The sequence below is a fragment of the Schistosoma mansoni genome, chromosome W (assembly GCF_000237925.1).
Source record: "Schistosoma mansoni strain Puerto Rico chromosome W, complete genome".
NCBI classification, from domain to species: domain Eukaryota; kingdom Metazoa; phylum Platyhelminthes; class Trematoda; order Strigeidida; family Schistosomatidae; genus Schistosoma; species Schistosoma mansoni.
In genome coordinates, this window is record NC_031502.1 from 18,333,953 (window position 1) to 18,360,534 (window position 26,582).

Sequence of the window (26,582 nt, forward strand, 5' to 3'; positions counted from 1 at the left end):
GTTTATTCTGACTTTCAGTAAACGATTTTCACAATTTTCAAGGATTATTAGAAGATAGGTTGAAATAATTGTAATTACATCACATAAACGTTTTGCTGCTGCCTACGAGTAATTAAGGTTTATGTTAACTGTTGGTTCCAGGAAATATATATCTCAACAAAATACTAAAATTAGTCTCTTAGTTGTAGACTTACAGATCAATTTGTAGAAAAACTATCTTCTTGACTTAATCTTTCTAATTTCTATACTTCAAATATTCATAATAGTATAAATGTTGTCAAATATGATTTATTTGACGTTTGACAATTATTTGGTAAAAAGAATGTTCGGGTACACTTTAACAGTGTCGTCAGATTATGCAATTCATCTGTTTGTCACAAATACTTCATAAATACAATCTTTAACCCTTCTATTCAATGAACATCAACAGTTTACACAAGACAATGATCTTGTAGTAATTTTTTTTGATTTTCAGGACAGATTAGTTAATGCGATATATTTTCTCTATCCTAGTTAAAATTAATAAGAAGCATGTTTATTTTACAAATGAACGAAGTTTTCATGGGATTTTAAATATTTCAGTGCAACTATGGTTCTCTTTGAACTGCAATAATCAGCAGATCCCACTAACAGAGTTTATCTATGAAGGTCATCATTGTTAACCTGCTTCATGCATATGTTCTTTAAAAAATTTTAGGACTATCAGTTCGAAGATATTCTGAAAGATGTTCTGTCAGCGAGTGATATACTCGAAGATGAAAGATGTTCTTACTACCTCTGTGACGAACGTTCTAGTAAGCATAATATTTTTTAGACTTTCACACAAATATCTATATTTGTATATTTCATTTAAAAAAAGGAGTTAGAATCATATTTGTTTACTTGATTATCACCAACCAGCTAACATTTGGCAATTCCCTAATCGTCAAGTTCAGTTGGTAAGTTGCTTGTAACAAAAAATCAACAAGCAACTTCTCGATATTGTATGCTTGCATTTACATATGATTTGACTATCTCATTGTGATTCTGTTGACAGTGGTGTTATCATTTGCAGCAAGTCAGAATCTTTCAACGCTCAATTCGAAAACACACATAATACACATTTGAGTCAAGATATTTCACAGTTTGTCTTAACAGCAATTATTCTATAATTAACGGTAGTCATCGTAAGTACGAATCTCCATACAATATACATATTTATGTTTACAAATAAAGGAACCAACAACGTAAGTCACTGACTAGGACTAAATGAGCCCGAAGTGTAGGTCAAGTAGTTCCTCCCTGTGTATTCATAACATCCCACAACAAATGTAAAGCCATAGTATCGATATGGTATATATTCTTACGGTTAAAGGGAGAGAGTATATTCTATGGACGAACCAACCAGATTTAAAATAGCGATTGTTGGATCTGATATCGGTGAGTGATCAAAACTCTTACTCTAATTTCAAACTCTAACTTGTAACTGCAAATCCCCATTCTGATTTCTCACATTATATTGTAAACCTCATTATATCCTAGTAGGTAGGTGAATTTTCTAAAGGTCACTCTGTCATCGCTCAAAGGTCGTCCATAAATTATACTTGCGCCATATATATTAATTAAATGAAAAGTATGATGGGGTTCAGTTGGAAATTTCAATGACTCGAATAAAGTTGATTAATGATCTGATGAAAAGTAATAAAGTAAGAAGTGGTTTATAAATGAGATAATTGAACACAATGTGAGTATGAAAAATGAGAAAAAGATTGAATGTTATGATAACAGTTTATTGATAATTCTGAACTGACTATTAAGTATTTAAAATACGAAGGTAATTAAAGATTGTGATAGAATGAGAGTTTGGACATAATCCTTTTGTCTACAAGACACAGGTTTGAATCGGTGAACTGTTAAAACCTATTCAGTGTATGAGTTTATTATTTGTACTCCCGTTTATTCAATTCTTTTAAAAGTATCTATGGTCTTAAAAGCGTGACTGAAATTTACAAGATATCCCGGAATTGACTTACTGATTGATTCTCATACTCCTTTTCGACAGCAAAGAAAATTAATGCCAGGAGACACTTTTCGAAGTAGTACACTTTGTGTTACCAACGGAAAGTAAACTTATAAATCTAAATTATTGTGGCCCAAGGCAGAGAGGTTTGTTGTTGGCTCATTTATGAATCAACATGTACAGTGGTTAACCAAATGCGTTCCATATATTAAGGGACATTTGTTCATTTGAGCATAAAACGTACGAGTACGTGATTTACAGATAGAGTGGTTACAGGGTATGATCGATGATGTTATGACCAGTTAAGCCGAATTTTGAAAACTTGCAAAATTTTGAGTTGGAGTAGTAGCTGTAAACTGGTAAATAAACTGGCTATTAGATATTTAATCGCTTTAGAAATTATTTGAATAAAGTCGTTATGGTAATAGATAAGCGAACATTGATCTGTCAGGTCGGTCAATGAGAAACCCTAAAGTAATTTAATGTTGTTCATTGAATTGGATGATAGAATAATTTTCCTTAACTCATTCTCAGTAGTATAAAAACCATTAACTCATATGGTGTAGATGACAAAGTTACTGGTAAATATCACAACTCAGAAAACATGAGATAATTTTCTGATAATAATCTTTGTTTGGATTTGTGGTATCGCTTTTAAGATTGTTTTGCATATGTTTTGATTAACTGCATTTTAACCATGTTGCAGATATTATACGAAACTCTTCCCATTACATTCGTGATTTCTATTCATTTAAACGTAATCATACTCCTAAATTACGCTTGCGTCAATATGATAAGAAACACGGCATGTATCTACTGCAACAAAATGCTCTCAGTCTGAAATTTCAAGAAATTGGTAAAGTATCCTTTACACTATCAGTACTTCGATGTACACCAACAGCACAGGTATGTAGATAGAACACCAATATTTTCAATATGAAATGAACTCTAACATACATAATAATTCATTCGACTGTTTTTTCACATTTTCCAGAATATGATCATTAAATGTTTCAGTGGTTTTTGTATTTATTGATTGAGAAAAGAAGCTGATTCAACAGAAACATTAACATTCGTTAGAATGTCTTTGTGGCTGCAACTGATCAAATCAGATGAGAGCGCATTAACTGTCTTACCTCTCATTTCTAGCCACTATCAAACTACCTAGTACAAATTCAGTAAAAATCAAATCCATTTAAATTGATCTTAAACTCAGTTATTAACTTAGTTATAAATATAAATATGAGACATATAACTTGTGTTATTAATACTGCAAATTTATGCGGAATAACTGACAAACACTTACTGCTGAATTATTACAAATTGCCATGTTATATTCGAACTATTCAAATTGCAAATACCAGCAGATAGATATTTTACATACAGTTGGATTCAGTTATATCTAAGTTAAGTGATTGAAGAAAGACATTACTTGTCGTTCAATTTAAATAGTCTACACTAAATTACTTAATTGTGAAATGTCTTGTAAACAACCTATTTATATAATAAAGCAAACGATTTTGTGATTCCTGCCATAAAAAGTCGAGATTTTTATTCATTGACTGCTAATTCAGCTTCATCTTTTATGTGTCTTGCTAACATTAACGTATATCTCCTAGAGATGGTATCGTGCTTTAATTCATTAGACGTAAAGAAATAAACTCACGAATGACATTTGAAAATGTTAATAAAACACTATAAATATTGTAATTGGATCTCCAGAAAAGAGTCTTGAAAATCTGTATTTTTAGGTACATTTTTTTGTATTCTACGTTACCCGTCGTCATTTCGATTTTAATCATGAAGCGTTGAAGATTTGACTTGATCATTTTATCTCCATCTCTTATAATTTAGATTCCCAATCACGTTTTTTTCTTACATGAAGAGTTAACTAAACTACCATCATTTCCACGTAAAGCGTTAGAATCAGATTTCAATCTTTACGACTGGCCTACATATGGGCGTCCACTATTTGCATTAGATACAATACACAAATTATCTTGGTGTCATTTAATATCCAGTTTATTCATGATGATGCCTAAAACTTATCCGTGGTCATCGGATTTACAAATATTTTTGAATGTATACAATGGTACACTGATATTACATGCAGAAGACTCATCAGTTTTACGACAGTGTCTAGCATTCTTCATACAGGTTAGTTGAGAATAAATGACAAATCTTGTTTGTGAATTAATATTTTATTAAGTCAGTGAACTATTTCAAGAGAAGATATAGTCAAGTGAATTAAGTTTCATTCGTCTGTTCAGTTACATAAGCATAGATCATTACCAAATGTCCTCCTCAATATCAAATTAGGTCTAATTAAACAGTCCCGTAGCAAACCTCTGTCTCAATATTAGGTAACAACGTCTTGCATTGAAAGCGAAATGCTTTATTTTAAAGTTTCACTTTATGAATTAATTTCAACCATCAAAAACCATTGAGCGCTTGATAACTTCATCTTAGTGTAGGACCTCAGTGATCCGTTTTATCTGATTAATGTCAGATTAACATCAGACGTTGTTGAAAGTGCGCTTACAAACATGACTGAAGATCATGAGTTAATCAGCGGCAACGAAAATCCTTTTAATGATCAAAAGATACATATATGTACATGAGAAAAGAGAAGGATATAGGCAAAAGTGTTACCGAACTCTGAAGTTCTCAATGGCTCCCTGTAAGAGTGCGCAATTTTAACCTATGTGAGGATGACACAATTAGTCTAAAACAAATATTTCACATTCCTAATAATAAAATACATTATTCGCTAAAAGAAATCTAGGGTGATACAACTGTCTAATGCCTTCTGGTTTGCGATGAGCATCTAACCGAGGTCATTCCGTGTGATGTGAAAATTAAAATCAAATACTCTCTACAACAAGCTATAACAAGAAAGCTTTATGGTTAGAAATTTCGTTAACATCCTCAATAAAATCAGTACTGTGGTATTATTACTTCACAACTGCGGTTGGAGATAGCGAATTTCGGATGACACTGTCAAACCTATATTCAGTTTTCCGTCACGGGATTTAAACAATAGAAAATAACAAGGTGTCAGTTACAACAAAATGACTGATCAACTAGAAATTTATTTCAATGATTAACAATGGCTTTCTCAAAGTTACAACACAGAATAATTTCGACTTAACTCTTTAACTTTGTTTATCGTCTAAGTAACTAATTAATCACACTTAAATTCAAAGCGTTATTACGCCGTCTATTGTTGGTTTGGATTGCCTGCAGGAATAAATTTTTTTACTCAAAAATAAGGGTGTACTGTATCAGTTACTATTAAATAGTCATTTTAAAAAAAAATACTTGTAATTCCACCCAAACCTATTTCGAACAAAGTTATGCTGCTCAACCAGAACGCAATATTGTAATTCAATGGAATTTCTTTTGACCAACCATCAAGATCCATACTCGATTGACAATTCATACTAGGTAATTAATATGATAATAATACTCATATTAAATACAAAGTTATTTTAAAAATGGACTATATGTAATCTTAAGATCAGTTGTCATCGTCATTCTCAATTCTTACCAATCAATTTCTATTGTTAGTAGAGAGATAATTGGTTACCACCATATTTTACAAATATAGTCTCAAAATACTCTTTCCTAAACTTTTTTCGTTACTTTTATTCTACTACGAGTTCTCTCTTTTATTCAACAAATCTGTAATGACTTTATAAACTATATTTCGTTCATAACAATGTATAACTTATTTTATTTTATCAGTGCTGTTATCAATTCAAAACGGTATTTGCAACCACAGGCTACTCTGGCATTGTACCGACACTGGTACGTGTTTATAACCAAAATACGCATAATCCAGTACTTACACAAGCTATTGAATTTACATTTAGACAATTTTATGTAATGCATAGAACACCATTTATATTACAACTGCTAGGGTGCATCGCCAATTATGTGACGACTAATAATGAAATAATTGGTGTGGGCGATGAATTTTATCGAGTGAGTTCATAGTGTTTCTTTTAACACCTTTTCACCATTGTGCTTTCACCATAATAATGATACACATGATGAGATTTTTTGTAATTATTCTATAGTAATGTATGAAGACTTCTAATTGTTATTCACCAAAGTATATCAACCATTATTTATTGTTAGGTTACTTGAACGAATACCATTTATCTCACATCGAATTAAGGTATATTGATGTAACCTTGTGAAAATTCATTCATCTATATGATCAGAATAAACTCATGATATTACTAGAATTTAATAATTACAATAGTCTGATATGACTTTTCACTTATGGTATGTTTATTTCAGATTAAGTAAATTTACAATAAAATTATATCTGTCAAAATCCGATATTCATAATCACTTTTAAGTAAAAGTTGAATATGCATCTTGAATATCATATGCAATGATCGATACTATACTCTTCCTTGGTTGGTTCACCACAACAGATAAGTATAATTGGACGACCAGCAGATCGTTCATATGAATTTATATGAACTAATCAAAGAGCATTCGTCTAATAAAACTGATAATAGGAACCTGTCAGTGTGCTGGACATTAATACTTGTAACACGAGCCTCTAAGAAAAAAAACATTTGTGTTGAGAAGGATTATCAATTCAATGTTGGGAAATTTATTGACTGTTATAATTGGAATCTTTATCATATATATTTGATATTCCGTCTCCGTTTATATCAAAATGTATCCTATTATTAGTGAATTTCTTCACTTTAGTTACCAAAATAGGAAACTGTCTATGTCTCCCTGGTCCTTTGTGCTTCGTGTGATAATGTGTGTTTCAAAATGAAACCTCTCCTCAGTTAATTTTAATTGCAGAACGATTGTTGTAACAAATTGTGGTCTTCCGGTCAGTAGTTTACCAGCTCCTTTCTACCTACCTAGTCAGTGAAACATAAAAATTGTTTCCCATGGTTGATGCATATTAAGTGAATCATTATCGAGAATATTTAAGGTCGCTACAATGAAGAGATTAAATCGAGTAACCTACTATGTAGAAGATTGGTAAACAGTGACTATCTATTATTTTTTGGGGAATTATTTTATTTTACCACAGATTCAACCGGGAGCTGTATACAGATTATTACGTGTTATAAGCCGTCCTTTAGATGATAACCTTCGTATTTTGGAGTTGTGTAATATTCAAAAGCCGTTGGAAGCTTTGGTAAGTTTGTTTTTCATGCTGACACCTTGAACATTTCCAACTTATCTCTTTTCATCTACCCTCTAAATTCTTTCATAAACAAGATACCTTTACTTAGTATTGTTTGTTTGGATCTTCCCATCGATGTGTTTAGGACTGCAACTGGTCAGTCTCTAATTGGCATATGTGCATACTGTGCGTATTGCCTCGATATACCTTAATTCACAAGCATGGTAAGCAGAGATGGTTGTGGGCTAGCGGTGCATACAGCCACCCTCGGTCCACCCACTGTGGGAAGATCCCGACACCCCTTTCCAAGCGAATTCAAACTTCACCCCATCGCACAGCAAGTGGCTATCAGGACTCAGTGGCCGAGTGGATAACGCCATTGAGTTTGAAGCGAGGGTACTGGGTTCGAGTCCCAGAGTGAATATCAACTCTGAGATGCAGGTACATCCAGCTGACGAGTCCCAAATAGGACGAAACGCGCGTCCTGGATTCCACTGCTAGCCACTACCCATCTCTGCTTAAGATACCTTTACGTTCTAATTGACTAAAAAACTAAAAACTGCACAATAAGTGATGGATTTTTAATCACAAATTAATGTCTCGAAAGCAATCAACGGATATTATTTTTTTAACAATCATATGTTGTTACTGTTAATATAGGAATGCCTGTTCAACATATTAATTAAACTCTCTAGGATAGCTTTTTCTTTTATTTGTCTTAAATTTACCTAAACAGCTTGTTCGGAAAATTCTAAAAACCTAAAGTATTTTTTTTATTAAGGTCACTTTTGCTTAATTTTTTTTATTTCGACCCAATCAACTTACATTCGAATTATTTACATAAAGACTATAAACATTTTTTATTGTAATCATAAAGTATACAGAGTATTTAATTAGATTTTTTTCGCATAAATGAAAAATTAGTACTTGTTTAGAGTATTAGCACTGAACAAACTGTGTTAGAATCAAATTTGCATACTCTAATAATTTTCTTGCCTAAAATGAACTCTACTTATTATAATAATAAAACATGAAATTGAAGACTAAAAGTTATAAAAAATACTGTAGTATCAACGCTATATATATAATCACGCCACGTAAACTATTGCTTCAGCTATATTTTTGTCTTTTTGAATAATTGTGATACCGTTTTTGCTACAGTGTAATATTCTAAAGTCATTCAGGCGGAATACGTTGATGTTTTTCACAGATAAACCTAAATATTGTCTATTTACATTTCACGTATTTTGCAAACAATGAATAGGATTCTGTAGTCACTCAGGGCAAATATATATAGGGCCATAGATGTACACTGAAAAATCTTGCAACATTGTCCTGTTTACTTAATCACTGTATGCAAGACAAACTGATATGGAAGTTGTAATTCTATTAAATCTATAAATACGTATAACTCATTATTTCATAGAAACTAGAATGGCTGAAACTACATAGGCTTCTGAATAAGTAACGCTTAGTTTCACTTTCTGTGTACCATAAAAAGCCATTCTTTCTCGTCAATGAATAATAATTTATTTAACATTTATATGTTAATATCAGTTGGTTAAAATTGTGAATAATCATGAGTTTTGAAGTGTTTCTGATTGGTATATAAACAAAGTGTTTAGCTTAACAATTAATCGGTTTGCGATAGAGTCAATCTTAGAAATTGAAATTGACCAACATTTCTAAAGTCATTAAATTTGAAAAGGGACATTTATTCATTAAACGTTTCAAACTACCTTTTTACAGGATTTTTGTTATGACGATGAAGAGGCTAACTGGTCTATTTTGGAAGTAATCAATCTCTGTGTAGCTGTCATAGTCTATGCTCCTGATTCATATAGATCCAGGCAAATGTTGGTAAGTGATTAAATATTTTCGTATATGCGACTGTTTGTGTGGAAGGGAGTGCTTCAGGATCTTCTGTAGTGAAGATACAATAATTAAAAGTGAAAAGAATCAAAGTTAATTATGAAATCAGCTATGGCTATCCCATTTCTTGAAATGTGTGATCACATTTAAGTTATGCTACAATTACGAAAGAAAAATTGAACAGCACCGATAGTTATATTTATTGAGAATTCAATTTATCAGAGAAAGTTTTGTGTAGCGGCTAAACATTTTAGTAAATGAAATGTTATCGCTATATTACTAGTTATGTGCGATATTTATATCTCAGCATCATATGTCACTGTCATTAAATGTAAAACATAGCTAATTACAACCAAACAATTTTCAAATTAAACGTTAGGAAAAAAGCAGAATGATACCCAACCTTTTTGTCGCATATTTCATAAAACTTTTATTTAAACCTAAAACCACATTGACAGAAGTATAATTAAAACAAGAAAATTAGCTTGAAAACCTACAACTAATTTCATTTTTATTCACTTAGCTTCATATTCATCACACATAGATCAAAAAGAATCTTTTCAGCTAATGAACTATAATAATTCATATTTAACTCTTTTAAATTCAGATTATTCTCCAGGCTTTGATGCCATTAATTCTTAAAGATTTGTCATACATATGTGCAGAAGAAGGCAATGGTACTGATCCCAAAAAGGCTGAGTTATCAGCCATTCAGAAAATTTCAATAGCAATGCGTCAGCTTATTTCAACAGCCGAATTCATGAGCAGGTGTGTCAGTTCCACGGAACTGTAATTATTTAACATTTTGCCGTTATGATGATGTCAAAAAATATAAAATATTTCACTAGTTTTATTTGTCACTATATCCAACTACACTGGTAATGTTCTGCATTTATGTGTTGAACATCGTTAAAACTATGGCACTAATGACTTACTCGGGTTTGGTCCTAATTTAAAATACAACATTTCCCAGTGCGATTCAAAAGGGTTATAGATTTCTCTCTTCACGTGATTAGACGCAAACACGATGAGAATTGTACCTCGGAATTAGTGAATTGTTTTCAGGGGACAGTAGTGTAATTGAATTTCTGCTGATGCAATTTTTTATGATATGACCGTTTACATTACTTGTAGAATAATTGACCTTGAATAAGCTCTCCAATATTTCACCTGCAATTCATTTGGAGTATGTTTTTTTACTGGACCTTTTAAGCAATTGTGTGCTCAAATTATTCATTCCATGTCTTTAAATTAAATACTAGTCCCAAGCGATCTTACAACATTAGTTTATAGATTACTAAAGATATACGGGCGCAGTTTTATCAAGAAAACTTCATCTTAGCTGTTTTCAACTAGAATATGCCCACTAAATAATTCATCTAGCTTCAGAAACTATAGTGTCGATGGACAGCGGTTGTATGGCAAACAGCTTTAAAAACTTATCGTCGATGTTGTTGTGGGTTTATTAGTAATATATATGATTGACGAACCTTAGTAATCCTAAGCTTGTGATGTTAGTCACTAATTGTAACTTCACTTACATCTTTAAAACTGGTTGGTTTTGTTACTTCAGTAGGATTTTCACGTCTATAAATCCGTACAGCTAGGAATATGGTAAAGCCCTCTTTGGTAATAAAATCCCCTCTCGAAGACCATGTTACCCAGGATAAATTGAAGGGGATTTTCACCAAGCCTCAACTTTATATTCTCCTTAATTATTTACTGACATCACCATATATTTTGCCATTTAGGAGAATTGAGGATATCCGTCAACTGAATTACCTTGCTCCAGGTGGTCCAACGGAATGTCGTAAAGAAACACCTGGTCTCTTGTTGACTGGAGTAGCCACCAGGCTAGTAAACTATGAAGCTGCAAAGAGTAACTTCAAGTCATTGGATAAAACAAAATATAACGAAACAGCTGTAAAAATAACAAGAAACGAATTATGTAATGAAATCAACACTTTGCCTGTAAATAAAGGTTTTCCTCTATCAGTAAGTTCAAACGTATCACGTGAAAGGGACATTCAGTCGAACCAAATGCTGAGAAATCCTGCTGCAGCAACGAGTGGTCATCACCGTCCGACAGCTTATGAACCCAGAGAAGCAGTTTTACAGTTGGCTTGCGAATTTCTATCTACCTGTTCCGGACGTCTTTTGGAAATGGAAGAAAAACAACGTATATCTGATCTTTTAGACGCTAAATCACACATGGTAAGCTACCGACAGTTTTCTTATTAAATATTTTATAATGCATGTATTAACCTCCACATGTTACAGCCCTTAGACTGAGGTTAAAATGTTTATACATCCAAAATCAGAGATAAAGAATAACTTATATTCAAAAAAAGCAACAATGTATATCACGCACCGTTGGTTCCTGCGTCAGTGGTTTGGAGGTTAAGTGTTCGGGAGTTAGACTGAAGGTCATGGGTTGTTCGGTGCTTTTGGGTTTTCAATGGTGCTCTAATATTGATCGATTCATGATTTTGATTAAACAAATCTTGTAAACGAATATTATAAGGTACTTTATCTAATTAATTAACCTATTTCGTAAATTTCTAATATGACTGACTTGGTTGATCATTGATTCCATCTTTTCATATCTATCAACTAGATATTTAAAGCTTATTTACACAAGCATTCATTTGTTTGTTCACCAAAGCTCAAACGTCGTCGATCAGTTGTTATTCCGTTAACCACGTTTCCTTAACCTTGAAAATATTTTATTACAATCAGAACTAAATAAAATATCTGCGATTTCATCACGGTTTACAAATATTTCTAATAGTTTTGTTAGTTTATTTGATTTCAAAAGGTTTACCAGAATATTAGTAAATATTATTGTTCATTTAAAGGTAGTGTGTGTTTATGAAAACATACTGTGGGTTGTTATTTGAAACTAGTGATTTTTCCAGATAATACTTTATGTGAACTAAAGTGTAATTTTTGGATGAATAAAGAAGGATACGAACAAGAATCTGTCGATTGTTTCGCGTCTCCATTGCCAGTGACAATATTGTATCAAATTCATCAATTCGTTGAATTGAAGTTTATTATTAGTAGATCATCGAAATAACGTTTAGAAAAGCAAATATAGTTTGAGCAACAGCTTCAGAGAAGACTTGTTATAAATAATTCAAGATTCAAGCCAACACAGAGTGTACAGTTCATAACACTGAAGAATCCTAAAATTAGTATTGCTTCCTAGTTTATTGATATTACTTAGGTGTTCCAAGTCTCCTACAACACAAACCGAATAGAGTTTGGACAATTAGACTCCCTTATTTGGCCGAAATAAACAGGCTAGAATATGCTTTCGTGCATGTTCCATTTAATTTCCTTATTTAAATATAATGTGTACTGATACATCTGACCAACTTCCTCATTATAATAATCAACGAACCGCTTGTCCGTTTGACTGAAAATTAAAAAAAACATGACTTAGAGTGCGCTTATTTACCAAATCAATAATTAAGTCAGTCTAGATATTAAAGATAAGCTGATATCTTCTGCACATTAAGAAATGCTTAAATCGCTAGTTAAGTGAACACTGTAATCTGAAATGTTCTGTTTTGTTTACACATCACGGCTGTAAAACAAGGTAATAGTGAAAAGTTACGAAATATTTAAGTGACACACATGTATAGCCTTCAATCTTTCATTTGCATCTTTCGGTGTGTTCTGAAGTCTTAACCATCTTCTCATCTGATCTCCACGTGTTATGCCAACGCCGTGCTTTCGATGCACTGAATGTGCACAATTATTACAACTACGATTCCACGTTCCGCTACATACTACTTACCAATAATCTTATGATTAGCGTTCACTACACAACTACGAGATATTACTATAGGTTGGCTTTAAGGGTAAATGATTTCCCATTGAAGATGTCCTTGCTTAATTTAAAGAAAAAACCCCGAACTTGGATTGAGTGCTTATTGATGGTAACTAGGTTACAGATAATTTGTTTTTATGTAAGATTTATTGACTGGTGTTTTTTTGTCGGCTTCAAATTCTCCATGGAGTTGACTAAATGATTTTTTAAAATTTATTTACACAGCGATTAGCCGATATAACTCAATTCATGCTGAAACAAGTTTCTAACAGTCCAGATTTCCTAGTTAGTTCAGCCTTACAACGTTATTTTCTGGAAGTGCTGCCAGTTATCGATTGGAGCCATGAATCACTGAGATCGTGTAAAGCAGTGGAATGTCTTCTAGGTCGACTGAATAGGACGCTACCAAAGATGCTTGAATTCGCTATTAGATCCAAGGTGTGTATAATTTAACATTTTAACTGCTACCTATTCAATTTTCATTTTGCATATTGATGTCAATTAGTTCATAAAAATTATAAATGTGTGATCAGCTATGTGATTCCCAGGTACACAAGAAATAAACATATCTAAAATGAATTGCATCATATGTTTTCGTGGAGAAATAAACACTAGCATGATTATGACATAATAGTATCATGAGTGATGGATGGTTTCATGTTATCAAATAATCACCATTTGTATAAATAAGTAGTAATGTAGTTTCCACTGAATACCACAATATATTAATATGAAGTACAAAAATATGATTTAAGTTAACAGTAAGGCAATTTAGATTCACTTGGTATTGTTTGTTTGAATCTTCTCATTGACGTTTAGGATCGCAATTGATCAGTCTCTTATTGGCATATGTGCATATTGTGCGCATTGCCTCGATTTTGCCTTCATTCACAAGCATTATAAGGCAATTTGTTTGCAATTTTTAGACTTTTCAGCAATCGTTTCAATAAAATTGAAATGAATTTATATAAACTATGAAAGCTACTATTATCACCCTCAGAAAGCTGGAACTTTAAACAGAACTATTTTCACAAATAATGCTTTCTCTAAACTCAGTGTCCAATTTCTGTTACACTATTCGTTCAAATATTGACGAATATTGGTACAAATTATTTTGCAGTATTGAAGAAAGAGATCCTTTAACCCAGTGCTCAGTAATATGCATCTGAATCACGACTCCAGGTATATCTTTTTGATAGATTCCAACAAAGGAAAATCTACATCTCGGTCTTCCTGCAGATTCCCTCCAAACTACCAACAAATATATTTAATGAACAAAGCAAATATTTAACCTCTGGGATGTGTTTAATCTCTGAGTTAAGGAAGCACACAAGTTTACCAATGATAAATCCCTTAGATCTGTTTTCAAAAACATGATGCTTGAGTTTTCAATCTAGCACAGTTCACACATATTAACAGCTCAGCAAGCGAAGCAACCATGAAAGAAAACACCTTTTTGAAATAACGCTGAACACTTTGTTCTAGGTTTTCATAGCTTCGTTTTAATGTATATCTGGATAACTAATATATTTCATCCATATTTCAAAGAAATATATTATAAAATACTTTTCAGTGTTAAATTGACTTCGTGTTGTTTACTTGTATCTTCCCATTGCTGTTTAGAATCATTCTCTTGTTGGCATATGTGCATCCTGTGCGGATTGCCTCGATATTGCCTTAAGTAGCAAGCTTTGTAAGCAAAGATGGATGGTGGCTAGCAGTGGACACGCGTTCCGTCCTATTTTGGACTCGTCGGCTGCTTGTGCGCAAGCAGGTGGCTATCAGGACTCATTAGCTAAATGGATAGCGTGGTGGTGTTTGAAGCGAACGATATTGGGCTCGGGTCGCGGACTGAACACCAACTCTAGGAAGAAACACATATTCTGGATTCCATTGCTAACCACTCTTCATCTTTGCTCATAAACTTTCTCAGTATTGTATGCATTTTAGCAACTTAACGTTGTACTGATTTTCAGCCTGAAATATACTAATCAAAATTCAATATACACCCTTGCTAAAATAAAATTCGTATGAACCACTTTTCTTAGTTTATCTTGCTTTAAGTGTATGTTAATTACCCTTTTTTAAGTATATATACATCAGAAAGTAAAAAAAAAACATTCTTCCAGTCTTATTGACAAAGTCCTCTGGTACTTTAAACTACGAATCCCATGTCAATCCACATCAATTGATAACTCTTCTATTAATTGTCTTGGAAACATTTTATTTTCTTTCTAGGCGACTCATCATTGGAACGAATTTGTGAAGTTGATCCGATCAGTTTATTATATACTGAAAAGGAATCGATCTGTAGCACACATGAAAGAAATTCGCGTAAGTCATAACCTTTATAATGCATCATTCACACGTTCTGAAAAACACTGTAAATATCAACTTGGTTTTTAATTACATTTTTTTGATATCTCAAAGCGATGTAGAAAAAATATGCGATTTGACATAAACACTATTTTTGAGAGAAAAATTTCATTAGCACTTTGACATTTTAGTATTCCGAATCAGTGATAATGAAGCTCAATAGAAATGTGGTGTTCATTTAAGATTCTTACACTGCGTGCACTGTAAAGAAGTCTGATATTGTTTACAACGAAAGTTAATTCTCCAACATAAATCTTATTTAATTCGCTTCAGCAGCTTAGTGCAATAGCATCGACAATACCAGACCCTCATATTGGAATGCTATACTTTTCAGTCTTACCTGAATGGGAAGTATGAACATTTCTCTGACCCAAGGTTAGTGCCGTAATCAGTATGTTCCATCTTTACGAAAATAACCATTTTTAAAGATGATTTTCATCATAGACCAATTTATTGTGAAGAACTATTGAAAATTAACTGTTTTTGTACCTAGATTACCTGAGGTTATCTATGATTAGAAAACTGAGCTTTTTACATGAAACATTTATTGCAATATAATTCTCAAATTTTTTATTTTACTATTTGCTGATAATTAACCATAAACAAATAGTTCATTGATATGTTTTTCATATGTTATCTTCTGTATCTCTTATTTAGGTTTTGGCTGAAATTTTGAAGAAAGCTATAGTTTTCGACGTATCTAGATGTTTATCTAGCTTTCCTAAATCACGTCTAGATATTCAACCTAATCATGCGACTAGTCGTTATGGTAGACCAAGCTTTGGTGAAGTTTTGTTCGGAATTACATCGCAAGAATCAAGCAGTATAAGTGCTTCTGTAGGAGTTCCAAAACAATCTAACAAAATGAAACACATTCCTTTAAATGGCGATGCCGGATCATATTGTTCACCTAGACACAGCAACCAAGAAGCTTGGCCTGAAACTGACCTTGACGATAGTGATAAATATCCCTGCCAGTTCACTACTGAAGTGATTCGTCTTTTATCCTTATTTTTACAGATTTTAGGAGTAAGTATATATTATCTAGCACTTAAAATTTGTGAACGAAACAGTCTAATTACTTAATATCAAACGGGAGTTTACACAAGAGATGTACCTTTTAAAAATAAAACAAGTAAATCTGGTTAAAATATACCATTGAACCCATTGATCTTCCTAGATTTCATTTGATCATTTTTCACAGTTCAACCTTGATTAACTCCAGGATATCGTTAAATATACGAATAAACAAATCGAGTAAATAAAAGATGTCGAATGCTCTGTAGAATTAGGGGATTTTAATGTAGTGTCTTGACAGATTCACGTAATAAAGTTGATCTATACGAAATAAATCAGTATAGAGATTAATTATTATATCTTAAGTTGTCTGATCTTATTTACATACTGCTTAGTTCGCATCGTGATTCTTCCAATCTTAGCTGTATTTCTATCACTTGAAAATGATCCATACAGAATTTGTAAACAAGCAGATAATACTTTAAATTATTCACGTTTAAAGCTATGGTACGCGTACATTAAAACTTAGTTACTTTGTGTGATTTTAAATATATATATATATATATATTCTCTACTGATGCTTTTTATTTTAGCCCCACTGCAGTTTGAAAGATTTATGTGAACGAATTTCACCAGAGTACAACATTCGTTTCCCAACATTACGTGAAGGTGGATTCCAGACGCTTGTAATTTACTTAAACAATTTAATACTACCAATGTTATTCCGAGGTTGCGCTGGACGTAAAGGTATATTTCATTATTTTTCTTGCTTATCATGATTATAACTGAATAAAATTCAGAGATATTGTTATATTGTTAATTAGTTGAGAGATTAACAATCCTATCAGAGATATGAAGAAAGATTTATGGGAATCCTTGTGCTTATTACAAATTTTATATTCCTATTTAGAAGCAATTCAGTATGACGCAAAACAAAGCCATTTTAAATTTCAGAGAAATCATATGTACCTTCACACTAAAAGCATAACTATTGCGGTGATCTTCCAATTATTTATAGACTCTGTTTAACCGGCAATTGTGTTTTTGTCACAAGAATGTTTATAAACAGAGTTTTAAACAAATTGATGATACCAGTCTTTTCAAATACTAAGGTAATCTGTAGTACAAAAAAGCTGATAAAACTGCTGATGAACTAGTCAACAAATATACAAAACGGGTTTAGATAATAAGGGAAATAAACTGAGGTTAACAGTGCACAAACGTGAATATAGGATCATCTCGAAGTTACAGTTTAAATTGATCAAATGGATTTCTAAATACTTTATCAACAGGAGTCTACACTAGATTTAATGATTCAAGTGATTATCGACCGTCTTATGAACGGATGTATTTACATTTTTAAAGGTCATGCGTTAAAAAATTTGTGGTGAAAATCTCTGGAGTTATTTACTTGAGTACTTCATGTTTAAATGTTTCACCTGTTCATGACATTCTCAAAATAAAAACTTGATTCAAGTACTTAGATGTGGTCCATAACAAATTCACGAAGTTTCAAATGTATTTTTGAACTTAGGGGTTTCTACTGAATAACTGGCTTAGCTTTTTAAAATGATTTAATATTAACTTAACAATGAAAAGATACAAACGTAGAAGTTTTGTGACATTTTGTCACTTGCGTTAAGAAAAACCAGAACCTTTTTACTTTCTTAAATAGGACCTCAGAGATCGCCTTTCATTATTAAATAGACTCTTTATACGGATATGTTTGTGTTTGCATGAAAAACACACAGATTGATACACTTAAAATATTAACTTGAAATATATTAGCAGTGATACACAGGAAGCTCGATTAGCTCCACTAAGATTCGTCAACCGGGAATACCTTAGCTCTATTATACGGTGCTTCAAATGAAAGTCAGTCCAGGGCTAACAGCAAATCGTAGCTCAATAGGCTTCTCCGTTACCTTAACAATCGAATTTACGGACCTCAGGTTCACGTCTTCGCGTCAACACCAACATAAAACCAAGTACATTCGTCTGACGAGTGCCAGTCAGGCGTCTTTACTATTGCTTAATTGATGTTTTAGTCGTATCATACACTTTCGATGTGTTACTGGGTTCTCAATCGATAGAATTCAGAAATTACTTGAATAGCTATTCAAATTGGTATGAACTTTTAAATAATCTAGGTAACAAATTTTAACATAGTAGCCCATTTTATGTCTTAGCATGTATCTGCTTTCAGAAATTAGATTCCTATGCAGATTCGTAACCTTTTATTATTGTGAAACAACTCAATGCGATAACTAATTAGTTGAATTGATTAGTATAATAAGAATGATAGAGTTAGGAAATAGAATAGTCTACCTTAGACTTTATACACAGGTATCCTTAAAATGTATTCTTATTTACAGTGATTTTCCAAACTTTTCTTAACTTATTATTCTTACTTCCTTAGACTCACCAACTCTTTCAAGAGACAATGTTTTCTATGCCTTGGATGTATGTATAACGGCCTTGTTTGCAACAGATTATGCATCGAATGCTGATGGACAAAGATCCATATACCATTTGACCACCATAAGTAATTCAACTCCACAACAGCAACAAACATGTGAATCGAGCCAATCAGGACCCCTATCTGGTAAATTGAAGGATAAGAGTAATAAAAGTCAAACTACAGGATTTGAACTACGCACAAATCCAAGTATATCACTGAATAGACAAGCAACTGGATCCATTGCACAAGACAATACTTCCACTATTACCACTTCCAATAACAACTCTGCTTCAATAAAGCTAATTAATTTATCAAATTTATCAACAGATTTCGAAGGTGGTTCGTATGCCAGTTTAATACGTTTACTTAGTCCATCGTTGGTTAAAATCCTGCCTGATGAAAGTGGACCTTTGAATACTTCCGTACAAATTACCGTTTCAAATAAGTGTCAAGGAAAACAAGATAGTTTTCAGTTAAAATCACGTCCTTCTGTAATTCCGAATTTAAACAAAACAAGTATATTAACTCAAAAAAGTCGTCCACAAGTATATTATTCTAAACTTTTAGATCCAACTTCAATTAATCTTGGGTTTCCCATAGATAAAATTAAAAGTTTTAAGGCCGAGTTTGCACACCGGTAAGAAGAAAATGTATTCAATGTCTCTTATGCTTTTGAATAACTGAAAATACTGTATAATATTTTCTCGCAGTCATTTCGTTTAAGGAAAAAGCTCAAGATGGTCAGATTGATTGGTTTATAATGATGTTTCTGTTACAAGTTCAAATAGTTTAATCAAGCACTAAGAGGCCACTAAGACTTTCAATTTATTCAGAGGCTCCATAGTAATCGATATCTACCACACTTTCGTAACTTATTCTCTTAGCATTTGGCTTATATCTACGGGTGATAAAACCATTATAAAATCCACATAAATGTTATCGACATGCTGTTAGATGTCATTATCTTCCCTACAAATTCTTGCAGGCTTCTGTAGATAGCTTTTTCTTCTCCATTTCTTTTTCTGTGAAAGATTACCTGATGATCTCTTTTCTTCACATTGATGAAAGATGTTTTCAATTTCTAAACAGTATTATTCTGTAGGAATGTAACCCTAGTGTCTTGTTTAGTACGTATCAAATGGTAATCATCGGCGTCAATCAAATAATGATTGGATGTATTCTAGATTTCGAACATTATTAATGTCACTCACCTAAATTACAACAACAGTCGTCTAACATTCCTATTATGGGAACCTGTTATATCTGTGGCCGAGTGGATGACTAGTTGATGTGTGACGCGATAAGACCACCAAACAGGGAGCAGCGAATTATCGACTGGAACAGTGACACACGAAACCGTACGAGCAGTCTACAGTGCTAACCGATCCTGCGATCTGCCTAGCCCAACCAGTTAAGTCCAAAACACCGATAACAGCCTCAGTGATATCAATCATTATTTACAAACACACTGGGTTTTTATACAAACCAAAGTAATCAATAAACTGATTATAACTCAAGAATCGTATGATAATAAGTCAAAGGTCAAAATAAAGCTAATGATAAGAGAAATACGAATATGAATAGTTCAGTTACGTAATAATTGTACAATAGGAAATAGGCATATTACATTGATCCATAAATAGACCTAAAAGTTACCATTCGTAATTCTCTTCGGAATACAACAGAACCTTGGTATGTACAAATTACAACCCCTATCTTTTATTGAACCCTTACTTATGACATTCATATCGGCTATGAAACGCTAAGTCAATTGAAACCAACCTGTGAATGTATTATGAAGAGAATCTAAGTTTAAAAATAGGAATTGGACAACTAATGTTGATCAGAACTGAAACTTCTAAGCAATAAAATTATTTGTGGTTTATAGTCCGAAAATGATCAAGTAAAGCTTCAGAAATATTTAACTACAGTTATATAATCTTTTCTGAAAACGCTCACTGTCATAAAATTAGAGTTTATTCGACAATATGAATACGTCATTATTTTTAGAACTATTGTTTTGAATAAAAGGTCGACAACACCATACGTTTCGGACGAAAATAAATCATGAAGTAGAACTATAAATCCATCTTTTAATATTAGTAGATACGTTGCTAATATATACCGATGATATGAACGATTTATTATCCTCATTATAATGTCTGATTCAAAACTGATTTGTTTTCTGTACGGTTCTGTACTGTATTATAATCATATTGGTCTCGGGTGGTTGATTTAAAGAATCTTTTTTGTGTTTGTTATGGTAAATTGTTGTGCAGTTTTGTCCTAATGCATACTATTTATTGCATAACTATCAATAATCCTCTGATTTATTAGGCTTGGATTTTTGGGACTGAAATTAATTCTTGCAGCATATACGCGTCATGCGGCTGTCCGAATGAAACTGCTAGTAGCTGCATTAACACAATTAGCTTTGAATGGTCAAAGTGGTATCCAGCTGTGGAAATTTTTCGATTTCTTAGTTACTTATAGACCACCACTATTTGTACACTTACTGCCATTTATTCGATTCAAGGTAAGTGTATCTTATTCACTGCTTATTATTTTATGAATGAGTTTATGTATCCATCCTTTAGTAGCCATTATTGATCAAATAAAAAAGTCTAGTTTCATATTTCTGTTCGTCAGAAACAATAAAGGTCCATCTTCTTAAGTGTAACTTACTTTAGAGATAGTTGTATGACATAAACTAACCGACTACGGCGTTGTTTAAGTCCTTTAAGTTTAATGCTTAAAGTGCTTCAACGAATGAAGAAATTCTAGTACACCTATACGTTCATGTCAGCATATACCTCGTCAATTTTTTTATTACAGTCAGTCAGTGACAACATAGAACTTCGTACTTACGTACATCAATTCCGATTGCCATACGACACAAGCACAGAGATGCAGTTATCTATTCAAATCCCATTGTGGTAGAGGTAATAATAGTATAAACAGTAATCGGAAAGATTAGGGTTTGAAGATGTTATTAAAAGAATCTAGTCCAGTGAAATAAATTTAGAAAGAGAAAAAAGAAAGGGACATGAAGAATTCAGATTAGAATTTGTGAGAACACAAGGAGTGGATACACCTTCGCCATTGAGAGGCTTCCTTGCAGCGTCTTTCCTACGTCCAGTAAGACGCAGACAGATATGTGCTCGCAATAGAGCATGGTCTGAATCTAAACATGTGCTCCAGAATAAGCGACAGTCTTCTATCGGGCCCCTTCATCGATGGCTGATAGCGATGTGATCTAGTGGGGTCCAACGTTGGGAAGAGTTCGGGGGTCGCTATGTCAAAAGATGTTTTCCCTTGTGCTTAAAGTTAGTATTTGCAAGAAACAGACTGTAATCTGAGCATAGCTGCAACAGACGTTCACCATTATCTGTTATTTGAGCCACGACACCATAAGATCCACTCAGGTGTCTTTCCCTTTCGCTCAGTTTACCTACTTGAGCATTGAAGTCACTAGCCAATATTACTACATCAGAGCGCCTAGCTTTTCGGAGAAGGTCGGAAAGCTTTCTGTAAAACTCATCTTTTACATCATCTGAGCTTCAGTCAGTGGGAGAGTAGACAGAGACGACGAAGAGTGCCCCTAACTTTCCGAATCCTTATTGTTCAGTGTAGTCGGACAGCGCACAGACGACTGTCTACTGGGATCCAGTCCAAAAGAGCTAGTTCTTTCTGCCCTAGGACTCAATGCTATACCTATGCCAGTGAGGCCACTGGAAGCAGCATCAGGGCTTCCAGATACACGAAACGTGAATCGAGTTGGTTCTTTATTTTGGCATGGTGAGGTCAAATGAATGACGCTACTCGGATCTTGTATGCGCGTTTCGGAGACGCAGCACACATCGATGGTACAGGATTCTAAAGTCCTAGCTAAGGAATCCTGCTGTCCTATTTGGCACAATGTTCGGACGTTAAGAGCTCCTACATGTAGTTTAGAGCGTGGTTTCAGGAGACCAGGAATAACGTTCCTCGTACTCGAGTCGTTTGCCCTAGCAGTGCGAGGTGATAAAAGGATTTGAGAAGGGTTAGTCGTGGAGATAAGAGAGTTATTAGGAGGTATAGATAGGATTTGAATGGGACCAACTTGATCTCGTGTGTTGTTACGAGTATGAGGGTTGATATCACTTCCCGGCTGCCCACACCGTGGAAGAGTATTTCTTGAGGGACCTGAAAGGGAAGTTGGATTGGTGTTGGTCTTAACGACCTAGGAGCAAGACCGCAGAGTCCAAGGGACAACTGCTTGAGACTGGTCACACACGGCCTTCTTGTGGGAGGTTTTTAACGTGTTAGCTCCGTTCTTCAAAGGGCCTTATCGTCGGAGACGGAAATCCGTGAGGTAAGGTGAGGTGTGACATTTTTAGGGTCGACCTTTTCTAACCCTTTCCTTCCTTGTGAGAAGGCAGCATCGCTGTTATGCTGGTTGTCCGAGGGAAACACCTTACTGCTGTCACAACCCTCTACAGTCAGCCGTACGACTTCGCCCTCAGACCTTGAGTCGTTGCTTTTAGTCTTACTGTTCTCCAATCGACCTGCCTGGCATGGTAGAACCTACAGAAACATATGTTCCAGCCAATATAGCTCGGTTGGGTCATCACGATAGGCAAGCCCGACCACCACGTCAAGGTAGTAGCTACGGTCGGTAAACTTTTAATTTACTGCATTTAATTAAATTAGATGTAAGGAATTGATTTATTGGTTCGTTCATTATCAATGTCATAGGTTTGGGATTATTTCCAATTGACTAGTCTTTCATTTTCATAGTAACGTCAACTACATTTATCAAATTATTATAAATGTAAGTAAAGGTTTATAAGCACAAATTAAGTGTGAAGAATATAGATAAAACTTTCGTTTTACCGAAACTCCCTACAACTAACAATCAAAGTAAAGGAAGCTTGTTTTCGAGCAATTGTGACTTATTTATTAAGTTAACAACTAAAATGTCTCTTTTTCGATTTCAATTTTCTTCGCTTTTTTTAATTTTCATCAGAGACCTCGAATTTTTAAAATTTTCTAGATGGCTCTACTTCAATGTGCAAGTCAAGGGGAACAAGCGTATCAACAAATTGTTAATCAAAAATTAATTGGATTACATTTACCTATCCCACAAACAGTCGCTTCAATATTAAGAAGTCTGTCAAATGAACTGCAAATTATCAACTCCGATATAAAAGTACGTTGATACCCCATGTTTACGTGTACATTAAAATTCCAATAACTTCAAAAGACAGATGTAGGAACGAAGAATATTTCGTTCAGTGAGTTTCCATCAGGTACTACAATTGTGATGTGGGTTACTTATATCCACATAAGTAGTATATTACGATGGTCGGGCATTGAATGTATTTCAGTAGAAGATAGATAACAAAAGAATGGGAACGAAGCGAAATTGCTATGAAAATGCATGAACAATAATAATCGGAGACGATGAACTGATATTTACAAAATGAACGGTCAAGACTGAGTCAATTGATTGATAGTTTGCAAATCAACTATTTACTATATGGTTCTCAGATTTGACTGAGGTATTCTGTAACTATGTGCTTAAATAGATCTGATTGTCCCCACTCGTCCACTTGTTCACCGCACAACTACAAATCCATATTAACGTTCCAAAGGGATAGTCACGTTTACAGCGAAACATCATTTAAAATTAAACTACATGAATTTAAGATCGTTGATGAAATTAATTGTAATTATTGATATGAGTTCCTACTGAGTTAATCGTTTCATACATAATTCTTGAAATTTTCTACTGATCTTCAAGCTTCTTTAAACACCTGATACGATCATACTCTATCTCATCACTGAAGTCTTTCTTGTCATTTAGTTTCACAAATGTTGATTTATCATTCAAGACTCTATTAGTTTCATCGACACAACTTTTTTATCGAGTAGAACAGTTTCTGTCCCCCTTATCAGGCTACATACGAATCTTGTCTTTAATACGTTCGCTGTTAGCTTCCTTTTGTTTTTCATGAACGATTATGTAGCTATATTTATAGTTATTATTCTAATAGCAACAATCAACTAGGTTTGATTCAAATCGTTTGATTTTCTGAACGAAGGTTGAAACGAAATACAACATCTGATTACAAATGTTTTCAAAATAAAAGCCTGTAATCATATGGTTCATGCAACTGCATGGGTCACAGAACTTTGAATGCAATGCCACCATTTCAAAATTTTCTTTATTTACTCAATGGTTGGAAAATTATGAACATTCTTCTCAGATTCCCTTGAAAATCTGTTTCTACTGCTTGGTTTTCTAGGTTTTTAAGAAGTTTGATAAGTTTTTCATGTCCATGTTGTTTGGTCACTTTTGTAACGCAATTCATAGACGAAAGTTTAAGGTCATCTGTTAGTTCATCAAAGGCAAATTGTCAGCGATCAATAATCATTTATATAAAAACCAAATTAATCAGTATGGTTTGGAGCATAACGTTTTAGTGTTTTCCTGTAAGCATACGCTTGATTAAGGCGTAGTAATTTATTGAGCGGCTTAGGATAATAACTTGTATCACGACAGTTCTTCATAATTTTTATGATTTTCAGTCGGACAATTTCAATTTACCCAGAAACTTGTTCAAGTTAACAGTAAACACTAGTCATTCCAATAATTACAATTTATTATATTTCACCAACGATCTTAAATTCATGTAGTGTAATTTTAAATATTTCGCTGTAAACGTGACTATCCCTTTGGAACGTTAATATGGATTTGTAATTGTAGTACCTGATAAAAACTCACTGAACGAAATATTCGTTCATATATCTGTATGTGTTTTAACATGATGGAAATTTTCAACCAACTTTACGAGGCAAAACAAATTTCTTTGCAATTATTTAATACAGTATAAACATCGAAATACAATTGAAGGAAAAACTTTGTAATAATCCCATCAATATCAGTAATAACCTGCTACTTCCAAAGAGCATGAGATATATTTTACTAAACTTTTGTTCAATTTGTTCCCTAGGCGTTCAGTAAACGAAGTTACAATGAAATAACTTTACCTAGAACATCAAGTTTACATGATTCATTGCGTCGTTTACGCTCATCAGATAATACAAGTTCCGTTTCAGCTCGTAGTAACAAGCATGCTAAATTAACTAAAGTTGTATCGAAAAATACAGATGAATATACACATAAGTCTTCTCACAAAGTATCCTCAAAAGATCAAGTAAATCAGAAACCCCAATCATATGTTCTGGCTTCAGTTACATCGAACTCTACATGTAGTGTAGATTACCGTGATGAAAATACCATTGGAATATCAAGTAAGTATGCGAAATTGGACATTTTTATTCACTTATTAAGGCGCCTAATTATACTAAATATAGTTCTTAGTAATGATTATTATGGAAGCATCTTTTGGTTTTATTATAAACAGAACGACGAGAAATGGAAATTTTCATAGGAAAAAAAAATGATCATGCTAGTTCTTTTTATATCTCAAGATTATATCGCTTCGAAAGCAGTTTTCACATCAAACTGATTTCAATTACGTTTTAATAATCATCCGCTTTTTGTTTTAGAATTATGGTCTAGTGATCCAAACATACAACGCTTTAAACCTTGAACTTCATAGAAGTTCATCAACTGATATCTTGGTGTGACAATATTTAAACTTACCACTTGCCTCAAAAAAAACTCTTGTTACCTATTCACGATGCAGTTGCAGCGTTTTTTCGGTTACAATCGGCATTGAAAGTAATCGAAACAATGATTAGTAATAGATACACCGTACATTTATACAGTTTATTATTGCAGTACTTCTGACTTTGTTTAGTTACGGTAGTAAATACATCTGAATATGGTGTTAAGGAA

General features: G+C 33.3%; 1 protein-coding gene across 1 annotated transcript in view; it reads left to right on the forward strand.

Moving 5' to 3' along the window:
• Smp_174230 (hypothetical protein) overlaps positions 1 to 26,582 on the forward strand; it is a gene marked incomplete at its 5' end in the record, with an annotated part of 102,641 nt that overhangs the window by 69,743 nt on the left and 6,316 nt on the right. Inside the window, 16 exons of the mRNA XM_018788847.1 lie at positions 707 to 794; positions 2,706 to 2,905; positions 3,854 to 4,156; positions 5,747 to 5,986; positions 7,074 to 7,181; positions 8,919 to 9,029; positions 9,649 to 9,809; positions 10,922 to 11,255; positions 13,105 to 13,317; positions 15,118 to 15,213; positions 15,913 to 16,284; positions 16,866 to 17,019; positions 18,692 to 19,370; positions 21,071 to 21,269; positions 23,769 to 23,924; positions 25,732 to 26,032. Coding sequence (XP_018654349.1) covers positions 707 to 794; positions 2,706 to 2,905; positions 3,854 to 4,156; positions 5,747 to 5,986; positions 7,074 to 7,181; positions 8,919 to 9,029; positions 9,649 to 9,809; positions 10,922 to 11,255; positions 13,105 to 13,317; positions 15,118 to 15,213; positions 15,913 to 16,284; positions 16,866 to 17,019; positions 18,692 to 19,370; positions 21,071 to 21,269; positions 23,769 to 23,924; positions 25,732 to 26,032 — 3,715 coding nt within the window. The remainder of the gene's footprint in view (positions 1 to 706; positions 795 to 2,705; positions 2,906 to 3,853; positions 4,157 to 5,746; positions 5,987 to 7,073; positions 7,182 to 8,918; positions 9,030 to 9,648; positions 9,810 to 10,921; positions 11,256 to 13,104; positions 13,318 to 15,117; positions 15,214 to 15,912; positions 16,285 to 16,865; positions 17,020 to 18,691; positions 19,371 to 21,070; positions 21,270 to 23,768; positions 23,925 to 25,731; positions 26,033 to 26,582) is intronic.